We start from the raw sequence: 23982 nt of genomic DNA on the forward strand, positions 1-23982 counted from the left end.
TATACTCCTCCCTAGAGGGCATTTGAGTACAGCCAAAGCTGAGCCGGTAGAAAGTAAAAACCCGCACATTCAATGTGTAGAACGCGTCAGCCGCCCGTAGGAGTGCTAAATACCTTCAGCTACATTTCGTATTTACGTCTCAATCGATCATACTAAACACGGTACCGAAAAGTTTATGTTTCTAACTCCCTCGCGTTCGCTGTGAAGCGCCGTTTCTTAATGGATCACTTCAACAAAACCACCGTGATACAAACCCCCGGGTTTAATTCACCCGACTGGGTAGTTCGTGGAATATCGGTCGCTTTCAAATGGTTTGGGGTGGCTTTTCCGGTGGAAACCCACATCGCACCGCTGTGTCCTTATAGCTCAAAAACTCGCCAAAGCAAAACTGACGCATTAATTGAATCTTTCGATAGCAGCAGCAGGGACTCCCCGCGTTCCAGGACCTTTCTTCGCCGCACTCGGTTTGAAAAGCCATCCCAAGCGAGGAGACGAGACACGGGAGGAGTCGGCTTTGGAGCATCGAGCGTTGATGACCGATTGTGCCGTGATAGTTATTTGATTATGCTTCACGATTTCTCGGTAATGCTTTATTAGTGGTTTCGGAAGCCGGGGAAAGAGAAAGGATCAACGAACGGAGAACGGAAGGTACAGAAAATCTACAAACACACAGACTCATTAAAAAGCGTTTCAAACTTTGCCGGCCGAGTTTCGTCGCTTTGTTGTGGTGGGGAGGGTTTGGGTTTAGAGTTTGCCATCCCACCCGCGCTCCGAGCCCCACACGCGTTTTGGCGTGTTGGAAAAGTTGGAAGAAATTTTCATTATCAGATCTTCGGAAGGTGTTGCTGCGCGGGACAGGGGGAGTGGGTGATAACAAAGCGCTGCGTATAAAATTTCCGGCAAGAGCACTGTTCGCTACGGAAACGTACGTAACAGCTTGGCAGAGAAATAGATTTTCGTTATCGTAAATCTGCAATCAAGCATGCCTGTGTCCGCCCAGGAGAGAAACCGTGATGGCGACCCCCGGCGATCTTGATTTCGGGTGCCTTAAACGGGAAACAATTGCCAATCTGTGTGCTCGTCAAGGATTGTCGTCCCGATGTGTCCCTTTTTATGTGATCCCTTCTCGGTCGATATCCGTCTTGGTGGCGTCGCCTCCTCCCAAAACCATCCCCTGTGTTCTGCCTTCTCGGATTGCTATAAAGCTCTCGAACCGTTGGTCGAACGGACGATGCCCGCAGTCCGATGTGCGTCCTATGGCAAGTTGTAAATAACTGTCACCGGTTGTTTGATGTTGCTTTATTCCAACATTTATCTTCATGACGTAGACCGCACACAAACGCACTGCGAGACAGATTGGTGACGGGTGTGTGTGTGTGTGTGTCTGTGGAACGAAAGGAACGATGCGGTGAGCTAATCAACACCGAACGTCACAGTGCCCGAACGATGAACCTCGGCGCCCAACGCGCCGAAGATTCGTTGTCTAAAGGATGCCCCAGAGGAAATGTTCCGGAGAGCAAAACAGGGTAAAGGGTATAGAAAACGCAGGCATAAGGACCAGTTTTACCTTTTGTGTCGTTTGTGTTGTTGTTATCATTGGGTGGTGACAGTCCGGCGACAACGCCATGGTATAGAAAGAGGAAAAAGTCAAACCCTTAAACGATGCGCTGCGGTTTCAAAGTTTGTGTTAACGTTGACACCATAACGAGAGAGAGAGAGAGCGTGTTTGTGTGTGTGGATGGTATGAGGCGGATCACCACAACCATGGTCTAGTACTGTCTCCCCATCTCGGGGTAGATCTTGCTAATGAAATAAAATAACCACAATCCCACACAACAACGCACGCTCGACGAGATGGGCTGGATGGATGGCCAGGAATGATATGGATATCATTGGACCACCCTCAACACATCGCACGAGTTGCTCAAAGAATGGTTTGAAGTAGGTTCCAACTTTTCAAGCACGTCAAGCCAAGTGCTTCGGCAGTCCTCAGAGGCTCCCTTGGTTTCTGGGCAAAGGCACATCGACAAACCTGTCTACTCTGACGAATGTTCTGGTCCTTTCGCTCTACGCACAATCAATCCACCCTTTCCACCTGAACGATGATCGATTTATCATTGCCCATGAAAAGTGCCTATAACTCGGCGGCGGGCATGAGCGACATCGGAGACAGCCACACGCAGGCAACCAAAGCGGTCTCCCAGAACGAGAAGGAACGTCAAAAAGCGAAGGCATCTCTGCCATTTCCGCACGCACGGTTCCACACGCCACGCAGCCATAAATCATGCGGAAAGGCAAGGTGTCCACTTTGTGTGAAGTGAGTTTCCACTCGGCAAAGGTTCGTACACCCGTTTGTCGCCGACGTCCAACCGCACATGGTGCAAGGTGCGGCCACGTGGACCTTACTAACCAAATTAGTGTGTGTCCAGGTTGTAAAGAGAGATCGTAGGGTAGGAGTCACAACATCACACTTCTTCGAACGCTCGCCGGTGGTGGTTTTCGGACCGTGTGTGTGGTTGTGTGCATTTTGTGGTCATGCCATGTCATGGTGAGCCACTGATTCCTGGTCCTGTTTGACCTCATGTGTCTCTATCTCGTAACCCCTGGCACGAGTGGGGCACAATCACATTTACCCAAACCAAACGATGGAGGTTTGGCCGCTTTGTGCTTGCTTGCGTGGGTGAATTTGTGTGTGTTTTTGCCTCCTCATTCCAACCAGGAAAATTGGACACGTTCTATTCGTTCGCTTGGCTCTCTCACCTGACCGTAGCACCAGAAAAAAAGACTCCAGGTAGAGAGAGCGTTGGGGGCAGACTTACGTCAGGGAAAATCCTTTGCTTTGCTGCCTGCCAAGCGCCCCGGCGTCATGCAAACATATATGACAACGGCGAAGCACTTCCGCCATCATGAGCAGATGGAGTTGTTTGGATATAGTGAACACACACATACAGGTAGGGAGAGAAAAGGAGTGAAAGGGAGGAAGGGAGGGGGTGCAAAAAAAGTTCGTTACACACAGGTGGTTGTTGAACTTTTAATGTTTCTCCGTTGGTATTTCTGTTCATAAAAGGAGTTATTTTCTGAGGCTTCGAAAAAAGTATGATTACATTTTGAAGGCATTAACGAGAGCAACAGTAACACTATAAAAGCATCGAAGAGCGTTCATGTATTTCGAAGCCATTTTGATTATTTTATGATGCAGTATTTGTTTTTGTTGTGCTTGTTATCGTAGTTGAAGAGGGTTTCACGATAATGCAAACAGAAAGGTGCACATTTATCAATACATAAATCTTTTCGAAACTCCAAATCCTGAACCTACCGCACAAGAACGTGTTATTCTGTGGCAAGCAATGTCTAATATTATGAACGGTGAAAAAATGCTCGCATCATTTTTTTTTACATTTTAAGCACCATTTCCCTTTGATATCATTAGAAATCGTCATCTCCCGCCCATCGGCGTGTCAATGGACAACTGTTTTAATGATGTTTTAGGCTTTCCCGGTAAATGTTGGCAAACAAACCGTTTTCTCCAGCTGAAAACGATTGTCACGAACGTTGGCTTACGGTACAGTGCAGTCATAATGAGCAACTGTGCCGTTGTCGCTATTACATGGTGTAACGGCTGTGTTGTGTCTACCTCTCCATGTAAGGGGTGGGCAGCATAACCGTTTATGGTTCCTCGATCAGACGGGCACGGTGCGAAGCCTGGCCCCATGTGTGTGCAGTGACGAATGTGTCACCGTAAGTTGGAAGCAGTCACCAGCAGCAGCAGCATCACTTTCGTCGACGTGCTCTATCAAGATTGAAGGCGCGTCAGGGTTGTAAAACGTATGTCGAGGCTAGTTGTTAACGCTTCGCTGCGATTATGACAAATTAATGTCGCAATGCGCGTGGAGCTTTGTTTGCGCCCGTTTTCCCGCTCTGATTGTTGATGTTTGTTACGAGGTGTTGCTGTAATGACCCATTGGGGCTGTCTTTGAAGGAGGTCTTTGAAGACTACGTTTTTGAGCTTGTAGGTTCAGTATCATTAAGTATGTTAACGATGTGTGATGCATTTCTCGGTTGCAAATGTTTCTGACACGCTACATGAAAGATACGATCGGTGGTATCTGAAGAAGAAGGAATCGTTTTCATGAGTTTCAGGTACACGGTTAACTGCATCCGTACGACAACTGCACTGTCGTCGTACAATTCTAATCATCTTCCGGAAACACTTCAAGTGCGTCTGCTTGCAATCTGTGCTCCTGTCGCAGAACTATCCAGCACAACTTTCGGTCCAGTAATTTCTTGCACAATTTAAAACATATTACTTTCAATGTTCCTCTCCAGCAGGAAGACAGTGAAAAAGAAAACTCATATTTGCAAGTCGAGGATTTTCGGACTTGCTCTGCTTCTCTTGTTTTTTTGTCTTTACTTCGTCTGCGATTTTCGGTCTCGTGTACATTGTTGCACAGTTTGGCGTGTGCCACGTCTGCAACACAAAAGTGAGGCACACTTGGGCATGGTGTAATATTACTTCTGGCTGGTTCAGAAAAACCTACCCTCCTTACGCTCCATGGGTTGCAAAAGTGAGGCACGGTTTGTTCCCGAACGTTAGCGCAGCCAAGCCCATTAAGCAGCCGGGAGGGGAATAATAGCGAATGGTGTCGAAAAAGTTTAACGTTTGGCCGTTGCTCTCTAAAGCCAGCAATGAAGTTGACTGTAGCCGACTGCCTTTCGCCACTTCCTAGCCCCATTCAGCAACAATTCAATTTTTAACTCATAAAAAATATTTATTCAATTTGCGTTCGCCCCCCCCCCCCCCCCCCCCCTTGCGCAAGGGGCAGGGAGGCCATTCTGCTTTCAGCCCTTTCGGGTCTTTCTGGAGACTTTGATTGGAGGCGAAAGTTTCGCCACGCTATCTGTAGGAGAATGGCGGTGACCGACGATTCTAGTGGATCGAAAAGTTGCGTTTGCTGAGTTTCCCCGGCGCACGATAAAGGCTTGTTTAGCAGTTAATAATATTTTCGACACCACGGAAAAGAAGCCAAGGTTTGCTGGACGAGGTAATCTGAATAATTTGATTGCAATTTGAATGTCCAATTTAAGTTTGTTGCAAAATAAGTTAATTTGACAAATCATTCGCAAACTTCCGCAAACGCTCATCCGGACAGTGAAAGGTCACTAAATCTGTTCCTACTCCACCAAGGCAATGTGTACGAAGGCACAGCAGTATAGAAATGGGGCTCATTTTCCTACAATTATCACCTCATTCAGGTAGATTGCACAATAAGTATGGCGATTTAAATATTTATCCCGTCGGAAGAATGTTTGAAACAAAACAAACCGTTTCCCCATTTCAGAATCCCGCTTTACAAAGTGCTGGGCTGATTGTTTCCCACCCATAAGCGAGAGTCCACAAAATAAGGTCGCTAGCAGGGTCTCTATTAGCTAGCATCGCTTTGCCGCAGCCACCGCCCGAGGTTTGGCCAGTGGAATGTCCTTCCCCGTTCGGAAGAATAACAACAGCGCAGGTTACACAAAAGCGAAGTAAAAACACAGCCGGGCAGTTAAATAAACTGCCACCAATCCGGGAAAGGAAAAAGGGGGAGCAAAACGGGGAAGTAATTTTCACCGAAGAAAGCAAACGAAAAACAACAGGGAAAAACCAACATCCCAGGCTTCCCAACAATAGGTTTGTGTGTGTAAGAACGTCCCATTGCTTTGAATGGGAGATCCTGATGAAAAACAAAACGTCCAAACACAAAAGTCCTGTTGTCTGTCCGGAATCATGCAATGTACACACGTAGAAAGAATCGCAGGACAACAGGACCTCCTTTACACTCACCTGATGATCCTCATTCGAGCATCCGTACGGAAACAGCCGCACCACTCGGATTACTGCTTCATCGCCATCGTTGCAATTTCCACCTAAATTGAAGTTGTCGCTGCTGGGTCTGCTTTATTTTATGTATGTTGAAAAATATGAATCCGAGATTTCACAATTATTTCACCAATCAATTTTTTTGTTTTATTTCTATAAAAAATGTTGTATATGTATTGCAACATTTTGAAACATTATGAAGCTCACTACAAAAAAAGGCTTTATTGACTTTTTTAGTTTGCGAGTTATAAACCTGCTAAATGACTTGCTTTCACTCCACCATTTCACTGCTTCGCCAAACATTGAAAGCGACTGCTAGCAGCTACGAGCTCAAGTACAAGTTGAACGAGCGCCAAAACAAGGTGCGACGAATTGTAAATAAATCCGTACCAAATCCGTCCCAAGCCCTGTGTCTGTGGCCATTTGGTTTGCGCTAGCCGTCCGTCCGTACCGTCCGGCTCGTGTGGCTACACAACCTCCTCGGGTCTGTTTGGAGAAGCGTTACACACCGGGGATCATGTTACTCACAGCCCAGCACCTAATGCCAAGCACCTACAGACAGAGCTGGGGAAGGAAAAAAAACAACAACAAAGCCGTAGCATAAGTAAACGAAAGGACCAACGGCGGTTACCTACGAAATTGCGACTGCTCAACCTGCTGCTGCTGCTGTGTTATGTGTTTGCGGTCAGAAGGGTCAATAAAATCTATTGATTTGTTTTTACGTCTTGTTCGTTTCCTTAGCGCCCTCCCGGGTTTTTGGAGGAATAGGATCTGCCTTTTTTCTTCTTGGGGCGCCAGGGTTGCTATTCTCGTAAGGATATGGCCACTAATTAGTTGGGGATTATACGGAAATAATGTATTCCTACGGAGGACGTGTAAAAGCGTGTGGGCTACTTTTTGTTGCTGGTATGCTCGTTTGCGGTGTGTTACTTCGAGCTGTTTCTAAATCTCTCGGAGCGTTTATTAACTTAACAAACGCACACGCACACACGAGCACACAGCTGGACTAATTCTCTGTCGGTGAGCAAAAGTGGTCCAATGATTAGGTCCAACAGTTGGAGAAGGCCTATCACTTTCCACGCCCACCGTGGACATGCCGTGGGCAAAGGGATATTTTGGCAAAGCACTAATCAGTCGACTAAGCAACCATACCAAGGGAAGCAGAGAAAGATGAACGATGTGGGAATTGGTTCGTCGGTGGTTAATTGGGGAGAATTCAATTCTCGCCTCATTTTCCCTCGTGACGCACCTGACCCTGATATCGTTGCGTGTATCGCAATCGCCTTTGCTTTTCCAATCATCCCTTTGTATGTGTGTGGTAGTTCTGATTTGCAGTAGGATCTGCTACTGGATAGCACTCAGCGTTCGTTGAGAGAAAACTAATTATTCTTTTAATTAGAAATAAAATAAAACCCTTTCCGGCATCGCTTTGCGCTCTGCTTCTGTGTCTGGCGTGACACTTTAAATCCCTTCCCAACTGCAAATGAGCAAATGAACGTGCCGGAACTGCAAAATAAAAGCCCTCTTGTCGTATGCACTTGCCACAAGGGCCGAGCTGACGGATGGAAAGGAAATGGAAATTTTAATAATAAATCCAACCCACTCTGATTGCAATTGATTTGAGGCTAATGACACTGTTCCCTGCTGATGAATATCTCATTTTCCACGTTGTGCAGTTTTGAGGCTTTTGAATGCAGTTTTCAATTACCGGAAATCGATCCCAGGGAGCCAACAATGGCGAGGGCGACTCGGAGGTGCATATTGGATGGGATAAATTGAAACGAGCCACTTTCTCCCTCTCTCTTTCTCTCTCACTAGGGAGCGCCATTTATCATTTTCAGCACAATTGCTCGCTCCCACAGTGACTGAAGTCCACCAGTTAGCAAACGGCAAAATACGAACTGACGTTCCAAAATTGCCCATTTCGGTATGCCTTTCCCACCATCCATGGGATCCAGACACTTGTGCATCCCGTTGGTGCGATTCAGACGGAAAATTATTCGCAAATATGTGTGCTTCCAGGTCCAAACAGGACACAACCACCACACAACAGGCAGCCTGGTAGCGCGGTCAGTTCTAGGAAACGGTTGTACGTTTTGCAATCGATCCACAGGAAGCTTGCTGAATGATTAAATAACTTTCTTTGAGCCCCGGCTTCAATCCGCCCGCGCTCTCGATGCGTTAGAAAGTGGACGTCCTACGGTCGTTGTACGGGGCTCACCTGTAACGCAATGGCATACTTCAAGCTCCTCTCCCACTGGAGCAGATCGCAATTGAGCGAATGATTGTACTTCCAGCAACCGATTGATAGCAAAGCTTTTCACGGATGTTGCGGGAATCAATAAACACTTCGTACCGGGTACCGGAAGCGATGGTATCTAATAATTAACATTGACCTAAATATTAGCTACCTTTTGCTGGCATGGTCGAAGAGCGCGACGGTGATAATCTGCGGGCAGTGCGTGCGAAACTGGACGAAATTATGCATGATGTCAATTGCTCGTGATGATGATCTCTACCCGATTGGTTGTTTGCGGAAATGACTGGTCCCGTGTACTGATTTTTCCCTGGTCCCTGTCGGCTTCCGGCTACATCCGGTGGACAGTTTCACCAAAAGGCCGTTGATTGAATTAATTTGCGTTAATTAATGCATTCATTCGGAGGTTGCTGTGTTATGGCGGTACACGGTGGACCTTGTCCGACGATGTTCACCTTACGAAATGGTTTTATTACAATCATTTTCATTCTCCTTCGTGTCCTTGTGCTTACCGGGAAATTAATTTCGAAAGGTAGTGTTGTAAAAGTGTAATAAAGGTTTAGATGTTTTACAACCTCAATACAAACAAAAAAGAAGCAGCCGGGTCACTTTCCGTGATATAAAGTTTAATGATCTCCAAGATGTGTCAAAAGCCATCCCGAATCCTCTCGAGAAAGATGATAAAATCGCAGAATATGGTGTGAATTTTATGCTGATGACGTTACACATTCACGTTTATCGTTCTTTTCTTTTAAACTGATCATGGCGCTTGCGGGCATAAAGTTGAACTTTGGGATTGTAGGAAATTCCAGTAAAACCGTACTTACTGTCCACCGCAATTGAATTAGCGAAAAAAAAAACACACACACACAGAATGCGTAATGATCATGGCTCATTGTAGCAGCTAATGGATCAAATAAATAATGGCACCGTAATTGAAGGGAAGCTTGCTGAGAAAATGGCTTCTGGGTTTGCAAAGCCTATCTCCGCGAAAACGGCTCCTGCAAAGCAAGAACATCTTTAACAGTACGAACATAACTCGCTGGTCCTGGGAGAGTTTCAGAGAAACCAATATTCAATAATTTTATTACACCCAGCCGAGCCCGTAAAGCCGCTGTAAATCATCAATCATCGTAAACCGATCAGTGTTTCGAAGAGAAATGAAAGCTCTCGTGGCGATGAGCATGATGGAGCAAAGTCATCGGAAGGGAAACGACTTCCTCCCAAGAACGGTACTAGAAACGGCACTCACCCTGGTGAGTGTTTCCATTTTCCTATTCCATCTGTTTGCTGTTGCCGTTGCTGTTGTTTTGTGACCTATCGTTCCGAAGCACGGGTGTAGTACGAGAAACCCCCCAATCCAACAAGCCTTCTCATTTCCTGCCGACCGGCGCAAACGTGGTGGTTGGGTGGCGTTAGAATGAAAAATCGTCGATCCTAATTTGATTTTCGTTCCTTATCCCGGGCTGGTGGCGGCAGGTGAGCCTGAGCGGAAAACCTCTAAGCCGATGAAGTTGGTAAATGAAAAATTGAGATCAAAATGCCACGGTCGAGAGAAAAAAAGGCGACCAACAACAATCAACAAACAAACAACAACAAACAACAATCGGGAGGGTTGAGTATTTTTATCGTTCATGGGAGAGCGGGGGAAAGTTATTTCAGATTTTTCCAAACGAGAACAAGTGTCCTTTTTTTCCCGCTCCCTGTGTGTAAGTGACGAACGTGGAAAAGCAACTGTCATCGAACTTTATAATCTGCCTCACTGCACATAACTTCGTTGCGGGAAAAAAGCCACCAAAACAAGGGGGAATGAAAAAGGAGGATGGAAAAATGCCACAAATATGAGACTCACTCAAAAAAAAAGTCCGCAGAGAATAACCTTCACGGAAGCCCGCTCCTTGTTTTCCCAAGAATGTGACCACAAGCTGCCTAACCGGAAAGGTATGCATGAAAAAGTTTAAATTAGAATCCAATCAAACCTCCTTTGGCTGGGCTGGGGTGTATTTTTGGAGAGGGTTTTTACTGCTCCAATCCGGAAGCGATTAGAAGCGAAAGTTTTCCCCGTGCAACGGTTACGGCAACGTGCGTAAGTATGTGCGATGCGGTTTTGTGATGGCATTGAACGTGGGCTAGTATGGTTTGGAATTTTCCTTAGGAGATATTATTTCCGCGTTCAACTTTGCTAAGCAAACCGCAGAGTAGTTACAGCTTTCATAATACTTTCACAAAGGGAAAAAAGGGTGAAAAAGACCCAAGCTTTTCATTAATATTTTTAAATTGTTTAACAAAACCGTAATTGTTAAGATTTGCTAAATACATCAATTCAAGCTTACCAACAACTCAAGTGTGGTCCTATACCTTTGTGGTGAAATGGTAATAAGGGGGAAATGAGGTTATCGTACGCCAAAAATATCGACCCTGCTTCTCGCCCGTCTTCGACTAGTAATGTGTCCTTTCCCTTCGCGTGCAAACACGACGGTTTATTTTCATCCTATTGCCCAACGTGCTACAAACGAGGCAAGCAGAGAAAGCTGGCAGCAAAACCGAACCACCAACGGCACCAACCAACTTCAGACATTAGCGGCCCCATTGGCCATGGCCCGCCGCCCGCTGCCGTAATGAGAATTATGAGAATGAAATCATTGTTTTTACGAGACACTCACAAGAACCTCCTACCAACACAAGCACACTAATGTAGTTTGCGCACCTTCAATCTGAGCTTGTGTTTGGTGGAACGAACAGCAAAAACAGGACCTCGTACCACACTTTGCACGCGTGGGTGTGTATGAAACAGCCCCGAAGCACGCTTTTGCCGCAATCGGCCTTTCGCCCCAAAGCAAAGAGGCGCAGCAAAAGTTGGCTAACGGCCACACGCCGCACAGTAGCAGGTACTGCTGCCGCCGTGTGTTAGCGTTTATGTTTTATGCTACTGCGTCACTGCCCTGACGCCCAAAACGCCTGCTCCATCACTTTCGCTGCTTTGTTTCTTCTTTCATTTGCGCTTACGAAGCCCATCGGAATTCATACGCGGATGCAAACGAGCACAGCGGCGCAGAGCGTGTGAGCGAAAAAGTTACATGTAGTGCGAGAGGGCTGATTACACTACTACTACTACTACTACTACCACCGGCACATACACATACCGAAAATCGTTTCAAGAGGGTGGATTGCCGGGTGGGGTAGAAAGGCTTGCTCGAAGGGCAAAAAAGCTTCCACTGCTACAACAGCACAAAAGCGACCCACAGGAAGCAGCGCCTAAAGAAAAGAACAAACTATATTTTTTTGGGGTAGAGGAGGCCGTGTCACAAAAAAGCAAACTTACACAAAGGCGCACAACATTGCTTGCATCGATGAGCAGCAAAATCGACCGTTCTTTGGGGAGGCAAAAAAATGACACACGGGTTGGTGTATAAATATTTACATCCCTTGTTTTTGGATGTGCCCACCCTTCCCGCCGGCGGTTACTGCTTCCCAGCCGGTGTCCAGTGGACGATCGCACGCTCGGTACACGATCAGCGGTAAATGTTTAAACGAAGGGCCATCGTAGCTTTTATCGCTCCATATCGAGCGATTTTCACCTGTGGGCCAATTTGGACGCAGCGAGAGTGCGACAGTTTATTTTGAGTTTTTTTTTTTTTTTTTTTGGTTGTGCATTTATCACGCTCTGGCATTTTCTCTGTGGCGTTCGGGGGGGGGGGGGGGGCATACGGTGGTGTGATGCGTTACAGCCGTGCTGTGTACAGTGGAGCTGTGTTTGCTACCGGAATTCATTAAAATGTCGAACAGGAACACGGGCCATGAACTGCACAGTCGCGCCCAGATCGCCACGTCGGCGGTGGTGCATAATTTAATTGAGGTAATTTTAATTATGGTGTAAGCCACAGCGGCGGGGCCGGATGTGTTAGTTGCCGTTTGAAACATATTAATTTGAAAAAATGATTTCCCCTAAATTTGCTCCTTTTAATTGTACGTATATTTGCTGCTCCAGTTGTGTATTATTTATTGCAAAGTATTTTAGAGTATAAGTTGCGCAAAAAACACGTGTCAGTGTAACGCTCACGACTGTTTTCCATACTCACACAATGGACTGGGTCAATTGACTGTGGTTTAAAAAAAACACGCGCTACATTGTATGGGACGATGCGTCGCATGCCGCTAGGGAATAAAACACTGAAAAAGTGGCCTCGTTTGCTTGTTCAGTTTTTTTTGTGTGTCTAACAACCCATTTGTTCGTTCTAACGCCACTAGATTGACGATTTTGTGGTTCTCGCTTTTTTTTTTTGCCTCAAACACACAGCATCATTGTCGTTAGAGTGTGAATTTTGATGTGTGACTGTGTTTTTGGAGGATGTAAAAGGCAGATACGAAGTAAAAAAGACTAGAAACATAGCAAGATAAATGGTACGGAGGGCGTGTTACAGCAACACATAGACATACAGGCGAGAGTGTTTTGCCATTTACCCAAGAGTGGCTTGTAAATGCTGCAACGAACGGTGTACGTTTAGTATTCAGGGCTTTACATGCTTGTGTTCTGTTATGTTCTTTTCTACTAGTCGATTATAATCTCGAACCAAAAAGGTTTCATGGCACTAATTTTAATGAAATCAATAATATTTTGTATTACTTGAAGTATAATTTGCACCCCATTTTCTAACTCTCTTAATGCAAATGAGTAAAACAAATATTCAATGACATCTGACCAGCTAAATCATCGTTAAACCAAACAATCAAGCACAATTTTAACTTCATTCTATCACTTTTCAACAATTCAATTTCGCTTTCATGGGCTTCTCATGATGATGGTCTTTGTGCCGGTCGTTGCGTTGCATTTTTTTAGAACAAACCACACCAGTAAGCCATATCCATATCGATTACAGCGAAAGAACGCCCCCTTAACGCCCACTTACTTCCATGCCCAGACCAGTAAACACTTGCGCCAAATGACGGCACGAAAGAAACCTTGGGAAGTATCGAGAATGGGAACAGTGAAAGCAACCACACCACCCTGCCACAAAAAAAGCAACGCAAAACGAAGATAAATGATGATCAAATATAATTTGACACCGGTGTAATCTGTTGTGACGAAAGCAGCACGCTCCTCCTTTCTCCTTTCTGTGCCTTTTATGCTGCTGTGGGTAAACAAAAAACGAGTAAAAGACATTAGAAACTAGTGGCCAGAACCGCAAAAAGAGAGGAAAGCAAGCAGCCTTTCCACCCTCCCCACCCCACACCCTGTCGAAGGGTGATAAGAGAAAGCTCATCATTCTGCAAAGTTTCAACCCCGGAACGCGCGTTTCAGTTACTTTTCAATAGCCTCTTGTGCATAATCAAAACTTTGACGGAAGCATCTAATCGAGTCCTTCTTTTTTGTGTGTTTGGGATTTTCCACCCTTGCTGCTGGTCCGTTTTCTCGCCGCCACACACCCCATCAGCATCATAAAGAAGTGGCGTTGGGCGAGTGAGGCAGCTTTATGATTATTAGCGAACACAAGAGCAGCGGAGCAGAACACAGAGCTTTAATGGAACTGTTTTTCACCGTGCTGCTGCCGCGGGAGAGGAGAAGCCCGTTGTGCCAGAATGGAGTTAGAAATACATTTGGCGAAGTGGGATGATGTTTTCGATAATACCGTACTCGTTTGGCAACACACATGGCCGTCAGCTAGGGAGGATTAAAGTTTTAATCAAAGATTAGCTAGAAGCTAATCTCTCGACTCGAACTCTTGCTTTAGGAAATTATTCAGCGCATGAACTATATTATAAATGAAAAATGTCAACACTCTTTTCTCCTCCCTTACTTATAAACCCGCTCGTTCGATTGAGTTGCTTTTACAGTCCGCTTGTCTGCTGGTGGTTTCACAATGTGGTCACCGTCACCTTTGGCCTTGGCGTGCATGGGTGCGACACGGGTTACTCGTTACAGAAGGACACGCAATGTTTAATCAAAGTTGGGCCGGATCGAGTTTTTCCTTTCCTTTCCAAAGACCCGTGTACCTGAACTAAATCCCGTGCTACAGGTTTTTCATCCACTTGAATTCCCCGAAACGAAAAACCCGAAAAAAAATCCTACAAAGCATCTGCCAATCTAGTACCACCTTTCTTCATCTACGAAACACCGAGGATTGGGGAGGAGGCAGACAGGTAAGGGGAGGGTGTGTATGTGTGTCACCTTTGCTCACCCCAGTAGGTGGTGTGTAACGGCAGCAAGTAGTGAACAAAAACTGGGGCCAAATAAAAAGGTTAAAGAGCAAACCGCTACACCACCATCACACGCGCGACCAGCTGCTGCGTTTTCCTTTCCCGCTCCACCGCACTGCGCGAGTTTAGGTAAAGGTTCGTATCCGGAACCGTTTGCCTCCTGTCACCGGAAGCGGAAATGAAAGTCAACGGACCGACCGCCCGAAACAACCGAAACAATTACAAGCGCAATAAAAGTTGTATCCTCGGGTGAGCATTCACGGATTGTGCTTTCTGCTCACCGTTTTTTTCCCCTGCCCCCACCTCTGCTCTGCTGCTCCTTACCCAATGCTGTCTGTATCTGGTTCGGTTTCGCCGCGTGTTGCAGTGTGCACAGAGAGCAGTGAAATACTTACGTGCCAAAGGGGTTTGGCTCGGATAAAAGCGTGCTGCTTTATAACTCCTTTTTTAACACCACATCCCGGTGTGAAACCCGGTCGGCCCCGGTACTGCACAAAAGAGACATACGCCTCGGTTTTCTTGCTCTTTTGAGTTGGTCGCTATTGACTGTGAGATAGGTCGGGCGCGCGGGGGGGAGGAACGGGAAAAGTGGGGAAAGTGGGCTCTAAAATTCTGATGGCAAACTTGTTCAAGTATACGCCCCTTCAACTTTTCACACTGAAACCTATGGAGAAAGTTGTAGATAAAGGTGCTGTGAGACTGTGACTGTGTGTGTGTTTGGGTTTGTGTCTGAGTTTGACATTTTATATCTAAATCCTTTTTAAAGCTGTTGCTTGGATTTTCTCAAAGATTGATGGTGTCGATAAATGCCCGATAAACCCTTTTTTGACTGTGGCAACATTCGCTTTGATTCACATATTTACACGCGAATAGTGAACACCAACGTCTTTCAAAAGATCCTGTCAAATAGTGACCGGCCATTCCGTTTTTCAGCTAGCTACTGCAAGTTGGCGAAACTATTCACTGTTCTCCCAACGCCACCACGTCATTGTGTCACGTTCTCTACCTTGCATGCCACTGGAACTCCTGCTCTATTTCTCTATTGTCCTATATTTATCTCTGACAATTGTTCGTTTAGTTTGCTTACTGTAATGTCGCTAAGGAATTCCGGTATTTCATGGAATAAACATTTACCATTATTTCAGAAAACATTGCTCTGTCAGAAAGAAAGTCCATTGTCCTGGGATTTGGTTAAATTTTACAAATGGCAACATATTTGCTGGGGCAAAAAAACCCAACAATAATAGAGCACCACACAGCCACCAAACTGTTCTTTTTGCTAAAGAACATTGTAGAAACCATTCCCCTTTTCCCACGAAATGGTAATATACCGGACCCTGGGTATGTTCATCTTTGTGAATGCGTGTTTTTTTGTTTTTCAATTACTTTTGTTTTCAGATCTCGTTTTTTCCTGCTACTTTTGGGTTGTTGTCATTGCTTCCAGCAGCACTGTTGCTCCCCCCCTCCCAGGCCGAAAGGGCAAAAAGGAGGACGATCGCATCAACGAACCATAAATTGAATATATGACAACGGCCAAAGGTCTCGCAGGAAACTTTCGGTTTCGGACAAATTTGTTTGATTTGAAAAACGATCCCTCCGCAGCGAATCGCAAACAAGGTTAGCTTCGTTGTACCCGCTGCGCCCCCCGGTCTGTCGAACCAAGGGAACTGTTGTGTTTTTTTTTGTTCTTCTGCTTGGGACATGATATGCTTGTTTCGGGGTTTGGCGACGAATCTGTGCACTATATTGGTAGGGGCTTTTGTGTGGATGTTGTGCAAAGAAAGCGGGAAAAAAGGATGCCATAATTTGATTGAATCATGTTTTTGTAATGTCTCGTTTTATTAAGTGGGAACATCGTTCTTGGGTCGTCTTGTCAAGAAACTCCATTTTTTTTGGCTTAAAACAACGTTGATCCACAAACTAAAACAAACTACAGCAGAGTGCACAGGTCCACCTCAATGGGATTTTAAACAATTGAATATTTTATTGCGCTTTTACAACTTGCAATGGATAAAGTTTTACCTTTCCTCAAATTATGAAACACTTTGAACCGACGCGGCCTGTGGCAAAAAGTGGCAAGCCATGTAGCCATAAGGAAAAAGGAAATAATTCACGGCCCATTATCACCTCTCGTAAAAACACCCGGACACACTACACTACCCGGGTACCCGGGGGCTCTTCCGGTCATGTGGCTTCGTCCCCGCTGTCGTGGTTCTTCATCGTGGCGGTCCACTCTTTCTGCCCATCAAGCATATCCGGTCCCGGGGCGGGAAGAATTTACGACACATAATTCGTTACAGTGTACTTTCGCAATCCGTCATGGAGCTGCGCGAGTGACGCGGTGGCCGTTGGACGCCTGCACAAACACACACACAGGCACACATATAAAGGGCGTGTTAGCCTTTTGTTTATTCAGCACACCCCCACCACGTGAAGGATGTGGCTAGTGATTTGCATCGGAAAATGTGATTGCTACAATAAACCGTCAGCTGTGGAGTTGCAATTCATTAGGCTAATGTGATGTTTCGCTTTGTTTCTTGCGCTGGTTGGGTTGGTGGTGATGAATACTCAAACAAACACATAATGCGTTGCTGTTTCGGGGTAGTGGTGGCGCGTTACTTAGCATCATTTGCTCGTTTATTTTATCACCGCCACGAGATCGTCGAGCACAATCTGCGACACAATCTCTACTTGGTACGCTTTAACATCACTGCCAGCTCGTGGCACATTAAATACGGCACGGTAAGGTCAACTCATTGCTAATGGCGTAGTGTTAGCAATATCTTAATGTGATCTTTTATCGACCCGATTGTTTGCGTAGCCATCCGGGCAAGTGCATTCGCGAGTAAAAGAAACCACTTTATTTGCATCCCTAAAAACCTCTTCATCTTAAGCAAAAGCTTCTCCTCGCTGTGTCAATTTTCTTAGCACTGACACGCACACATAATGATGCTACCGAAAGTATTATGCCCGAGAGAGAGAGAGAGTGCCCGCTGATTTATGGTAAAAGCGGTGCGGTGGTGCTGTGCCAAGCTGTGTGGAATGATCTTTGGGCCCACCAAGCCAGCACGCAGAGCGTTAGGCGTTAGGGATTGGAACCACTTCATCATTACACCATTTGGTCCGAATTTGGTCAGGCTTTCTGTCCCTCCGCTTCCGGTCCCCTTATTGTGCGGCTGACTTATTGTTTGTCGGCAATCTTTCCACCGTTGGCTGTTTGTTTGTTTTGTCTGCTGGGGACGCATTCACACGGATTTATTTGATTCCATCTCGCACTTCCCACCGGTTACGCGAGCGGGACGCAGTGTGTCATCGATAAATCACTTATGGTACAGTTAACGGCCATCTAGTTTTGGAGGTGAGGGGTGTTGGTTACTTTACTATTGATATTTGTGGCATTTTTATTCTGGAGATCTTCAAAGTGTATAGCTCGTTAGTATGAAGGTTACGTGAAGAATGGAATAATGTTCGGACGCTATCATTTCGCTTCGTTAAATGAGTAAAGATGTTTGATGTATCCAAAATAATTAGATATAAAATTTAGTAAAATAAAATTAATGAAAATTGCACTACAGTAACCTGAGAATATGGTTTGAGAACTATCGTAATGAAAACCCACTACACATCACTCCGTTTCCTAGTAATGAGATGTAATTTCCCTGTTTTTACATCTTGTTGAATTTCATATAAGGCCACCTGCCTTAAGGATTACCCAATTTTCCTTTTTTATTTGATTTTCCTCCACCGAAACACACACACACACATAAAGCTGGCAAATTATCGCCCAGACACATGAGAGTCGCCCAACTATATATGCCCACACGAATCTGGGCGACGAATGCTTAGAAATTTTAGCACCGTTCACTAATCCAACTAAACAACGCAACCCCGTCCACCCTCCCCACAATATAATAATACCTCTCATCACCACATGTTCACACACGGCCACACACACACATTCGCATACGCTGCTTGGTTCCGCTTTAGTGATCGCGGTTTTTCGGCTGGTGTCGGTGGCGTCGGTTCGGGAAGATGGGCGGACAAACCCAACGGCTGCTCTCCGGGCCGTTAATTCCACTGATTATATTGTCTGGCGGGTTGGAATTGGGTGGATTAGGCTACGGATTAGCACCCACTCGAAAGAGGAAGTTGCGCTTGTGCTGCTACGAATTGTTGTGGAATTGTTGAAACAAAACAGGTAAGAAAAAGGCCAAACAAACAAACCACCATGCGTCTCCACCGAAGTGTGTGTTACCCCACCGGTGGTTGCGGTCACCGATGACAACGACACACGGCCGCACAAGGATTCAAACGGGAATGGCACCAGCATACTGATGCCGACGGTGTTTATCGTGGTGGTAGTTAGGTTTCCAATGTGCGTAACTAAGCGTTCGATGCCCGCGATGACAGGTATTTGGATGGTTTATCGCTTCGTAAACCCCCGTCGAGTTCACCCAAACACCCAAACACTCTACCGTGACGCGGCAAGAGGGGGCACGTTTGTGTATGTTTGGGTGCGTTGATTAGTTCTTCCATTCTGGCGGTTTGGCACGTCACCCGTACGTACGCACCCGCAGTCAATTGCACGTGGAAATCGACACATAAAAGCGTCTGCCAAACGGCGCAAGCTAAAGCAATCGAATGGAATTGGCCCGAGTTCCTGGGGGACATTAAAACCCCACCCCGACGCCGACAGTCACTATCAGCCACTAACCAAACTTTGTTTGCATGGCGTGAATGAGCGAGGGTGGATGTTTCACCTTCGACTGGTTTGGTCGTAATTCGATTAAAGTGTTAATTGAATCTGTGGCGAGCCAATGTTTTTAATCGCATTAAACACGTTGTCAACGAACTCTTCGCCCTCGCGCGCACTCTGGAGCGCTTTGGTTTGGGGGGTGGGGAGGTGGTTTTACGCGCGCGCTCGTTTTTCACGTCCGCGGCCGTACGGTGGACGTCGTAGAGGAGGACGAACGAGCAGGACGGAGCCCTAATGAATCGCGAACATTGGCTTCGATTGTGTCGCTGTCGACATCCTCGGGGTCGGGGTCCCTAGAAAGCATAAAATTATCCCTCGCTACTAGCCCTCAAGTGGTTGGAGGTGTGTGTGTTGATACTTTGCGAGGAAATTACGTGCTATTTTACGTCAATTTTGTTCCGTTTCTTTCCGTGTCGAACGAGTAGCGCAAATTATTTCTATCCGCCAGGGACGCCGCACGAAGGCTCCTACACACTGTCCGAGGTGGGAGACAGCATGAATGAATGCAAAAGCAGAAGGTGAAATATGTTAAAACGCGTAACAGAAATGACTTTTCACTTTGCGGCAAGCGACCTGTTGGAACGAACCTGGCTCAACAGAACAGGGAAATAGAAAGCAATTTTAAAACTCGGTGGAAAAGCTTGATAAGAGAGCGGTATAACATTTCTTCCACATTTTCCGCCCGTTTCTGTGCTTATCATTCCACAGGGAGGATAATACAGCGGGTAGCGATCGTGCCCTGGAATGTGCCTAAAGAGGGTCAAGTTCCTTCTGGTTTTCTGGCGCGTCGTCGTCGTAGACAACACAACGCGTTTTCTCGTCACTTTACAGGTTCACGACATTATTCCGCGCTGCGACGAAGGAATTTATGCATTTTAATGACGGTTTTCTCAAACGGTTTTCCCGCATCCCTCCCCCGGGCAAGATAACAGCGCGAGGGCGGAAGATAAGCGAAAGAAAAAAACAGTTTCCTTCGGCTGCCTCGTATCGCTTTTATGGTTCGCTCTTCTTTTTCGGTTGATGTGTAAATGAGCTCGCGGTGTCAACATTATCGTTTTACGATGCATTTTACACCGGAAGTGTGTGTGGGTGTGTGTGGCACCACATGATGAAGCACCCCGTGGACTAAATTCGATTTTAATATACACAGTGTGACATACACGGGAAGGATGTGAAGGAGATCGCAAAGAGGTGACATTATTGTCACATAAATGGTTGGCAAAATTGATAAATCGTGTTCGTCAGCTGCCGACAGAGTCATCGTTGTGCATTGGATGGATCCATGCGGCATCGAACTAGCAAGCTAGCTTGCTCTTGCCTTTAACTCTCGTGGAACTTTACTTCTTCCCCGGACATGGCGCGGTGGGGAAGCCTTGTTGTGTGTGATGGCGTTTACAATTTGCTTGATAAAAGCTATCGCCACCGGAACAACAAAAACGGAGCCAATGCACTCCCCATGGAGAGGGATGGTTTTTTTCTTCTCTCAAACACAGCGAAAAAAAGGCGGACAAATTGGGGGCGTTGTAATGCCGGCGAGAGCGAGCGAGTGATAGCAGCTAACGTTATTTATGGGGCATTTTAAAGAAAGTTCTTTCACTTTGTGTGCTGCCACCCTCCCGGAGGAGTTTACGAGTGGGCGAACGAAGCGAATAGAATAGACACACTCCACCGATGATGCCGACCTGTCACGGTGCAGAAACGCTTGCAAGGAGTACCGTGTTACATCGTGTATCGAACAGACGGCGAAGACGGCTCCCCTGCGAGCAAGAAAGGACATGAAGGATTTATTACACACCCGTGGGTACGTGGAAGCATTTTTCCTCACCTGCAGCTCGCGGAGTTCGTTCGTTTGTGTGTGTATGTTTGTGTGTGTGTGTGTGTGTGTGTGTTAATTGTTGGTATTCGAAAAATTCATGCTTTTCTGCGACCTGTTACAAAGCTTCAGTGGGTGTGGAACCTTTTGCCCCTTGCAAAGGGGAACGTTTTTAGCGATGATTTACATTCCAGAATGAATGTGCAGATCATGCTCTACCCCTTGACTGCAGGCAAAATGACGGGAATTTGTGCAATTTCAAAATTGCGTCCTTCAAGAAGGTAGCCGTACGAAAGGAGAACTGTTGGATTAAGGCAGCTTTTTTTGGGATATGTTTTATTTGGAAACCTTCTACACTACAATATAAGCAAAAATAACAAATTAGTGACTAAATAAAGTTAATCTTCGTATCCACTGTTGTTATATGAAATGTATTTTAAAAACTTTATTTAATTGTCTTTGCCTCAGAAGGCACAGAACGAGTCAATTTACAGGGTTTTCCAGGGGTTCTCGTAGTTGTGGGACACTTCCTTGACTCTTTCCTACTGGAAGTGAACTTCATATGGTGGAAATTGGACTCTATGGCACCCTTTTTGGACAGGCTCTTTGGAAATTCTTATTGGATTTGTCCAACAAGAGTACTATAGAGTCCAATTCCCATTACATTAAGTTCATTTCACCTTAAAAAGAGTTCATTAAGTGTCCCACGGGTATGAGAACTCGTGGAAAACCCTGTAAACGAATCGCACATCTTTGTGCAATTGCGCATATCCGCTCTGCGGGCCAGTAATTGCAGCTGTTCATAAATCTTGGCTATCGTTTAAAACTCATCTCATTTGCAATGTGTTCTCCGCTGGCTGTCGTCTTGCGTACATTGTCGTACACGTCGTCGCTCCTTACGGGGCGGTAGCATATGGCATTTAACGTTCATCCCGACGACTGGTTGGTATCGTTTCCGATTTCGTGTAATTGCTTTTCCAACACTTGCTCGCTGCAAATGCACGCTGCATTCCGTCGCACACTTTCGGCCAAGAAGCAGTGCAAACAGTGCACACTGTCTAAGCAACAAAAGCCCACCACCCTCAAAACCAATCGCAAACAATTAATTACTCTGTCTCTAACCGTTCTTGTCTTTTCGTCGTGTGCTCGTTCCAGATCAAGCGGAAAGACGGACCACCATCACAACCACCAACAGCAGCAGCAGCAGCACCATCATCACTCACAGCAGCAGCAGCAGCAGCAGCTGCACCATCAGCAGCAATCTCAGAAGCATCAGTCGCAGACGACGGCAAACCAGCAAAATGGAAACGTCGTTGGTGTCGTGCGAGGCATGATGCAACACCAGCAAAAGTACAGCCATGTTCAGCGGCATTCGCCCAACAGTAGCAGCAGCAGTAGTACCACCACCGCGAAGGCGGGTGTCTCCAGCACCACGGCAGCAGCGGCGGCGGCGGCATCGACGAGTGACCACAGCACAAGCAGTAGCAGCAGTGTGAGCAGTACCGCCAGCTCCAGCTCGACCGCTTCCTCGAACAATACCAGCACGAGTAGTGGGATTGGTGGAAGCGGCGGCAGCAGCGGCACGAGCAGTGGCCACCATCAGCCGGTAGAGGCGACGTACGCCAGCGTGATCAAGAAGCCGAAATCGCACCCAACGGCAACGTCCGCCGGCAGTGGAAACAGCAACAATGTGGTCGGTGAATTTAACGCCGCCGATTTGCGCAGCTCGCTTGACCGCAAGGTGAATGGGTTGGTGTTTAGCAACGGGTTGAACGAGCGCGTCACGCAACCACCACCGTCGTCGTCCTCCTCTACGTCACCTGCGATGCCGGTGGGAACGGGTGTAGCAGGACCACAGCAGCAGCCTTCGGGCTCCTCCTCCAGCATGATTGTCGGCGCCACACTGAAGCCGGACCATCAGCAGCAACATCACGGGACGCTGGGACGCCACTATCACCATACGCAGCTGCAGAATCTACTGTGCGCGGACAATCAACATCAGCAGCAGCAGCAGCAGCTGGACACGAGCAGCGTGAGCAGCATCAGCGGCTCGAGTATTGGCGGTGGCGGCAACAGCTCCAACAGCAATCATCCGTTGCTGTTGACGGGCTCCACGACCAACTCACCGATAACGGGCATCTCGTCGAATGGGGCGCTAGTGCCACCGCCTTACCGGGATCCACCGCCACCACGGAACAGCCCCCTGTCCCACACGCTTACCAGTCTGAGCAGTACCGGGAGTGGCACCTCGGGCAATGGCAGTCGAAGGCACGAGAAGGACACGGGAGCGGGTAACCAGCTCTCCGCCAGTGGCGGTGGTGGCTCATCGTCCGCCTCCTCTACCGTGTCGTCGCTCGTGGTGGTTGGCCCCAATGGAGGGTCGGAGGAGATCCTGGTCGGCGACAGTTTACCGCACGCGTCCGGCTACCGGGAACTGATGCAGCTTATCAAGTTGCAGCGCGAGAAAATCAATACCCAGCAGGCAGATCTGTCGAAGGTACGTTCGCTCGCCTCCCCCTACTAGAACCTGTTCGGTTTGTTAACTTCTTTCAAGGTGTGCGCGTCAGTCCGTTCCTGCTCCGTTCATGCGGAATCGGTGGATTGGATTACACTTGCGTTCCGGTTACCTGACCGTGCAAGTGGCTACTTGCGTGCATCTTGAATCCCGGTGGCGCTTCTACCCACTCGAAAAAGGCGTTCCGGTGGAGAAAATCGATCCAGCAAAACTCAACGCTCCGCTCCACGAGAACGACGCTACGAGGTGGAGCAGGAGAATGCGCCACCGATGCGATGATGGGTCGAGGGGGAACACCACTACACTTCAGTGGAACCACTAGCATCCGACGATAATGATGACAAGAACGAGACAATGACACTTCTGAAGCACCCTTGAGGATGCTCTCCATGATGATGTCACAAGTGCTTTTTGACTTTTCCCTATCCCCTGCCTGGCCCGTGTTCTGTACGCTTCGGTGCGCCCCTCTGAATGGCCGAGCTGAGTGTTTGTAAATGATTGTTGATAATATCGGTCCTTTCTCCCCTGTCACAAGAGGGGGTCCTTATAATGTAATATCGCATTTACTCCACACGCTTGCCGATGC

General features: G+C 46.9%; 1 protein-coding gene across 9 annotated transcripts in view; it reads left to right on the forward strand.

Moving 5' to 3' along the window:
* LOC1281808 (transcription factor mef2A) overlaps nucleotides 1-23982 on the forward strand; it is an 82377-nt gene that overhangs the window by 52700 nt on the left and 5695 nt on the right. For all 9 annotated transcript variants that reach the window (XM_061641185.1, XM_061641186.1, XM_061641183.1 and 6 more), the window contains exon 5: nucleotides 22037-23378. In XM_061641185.1, coding sequence (XP_061497169.1) covers nucleotides 22037-23378 — 1342 coding nt within the window. The remainder of the gene's footprint in view (nucleotides 1-22036; nucleotides 23379-23982) is intronic.

The sequence above is a fragment of the Anopheles gambiae genome, chromosome 2 (genome assembly GCF_943734735.2).
Source record: "Anopheles gambiae chromosome 2, idAnoGambNW_F1_1, whole genome shotgun sequence".
Taxonomy (NCBI): Eukaryota; Metazoa; Arthropoda; class Insecta; order Diptera; family Culicidae; genus Anopheles; species Anopheles gambiae.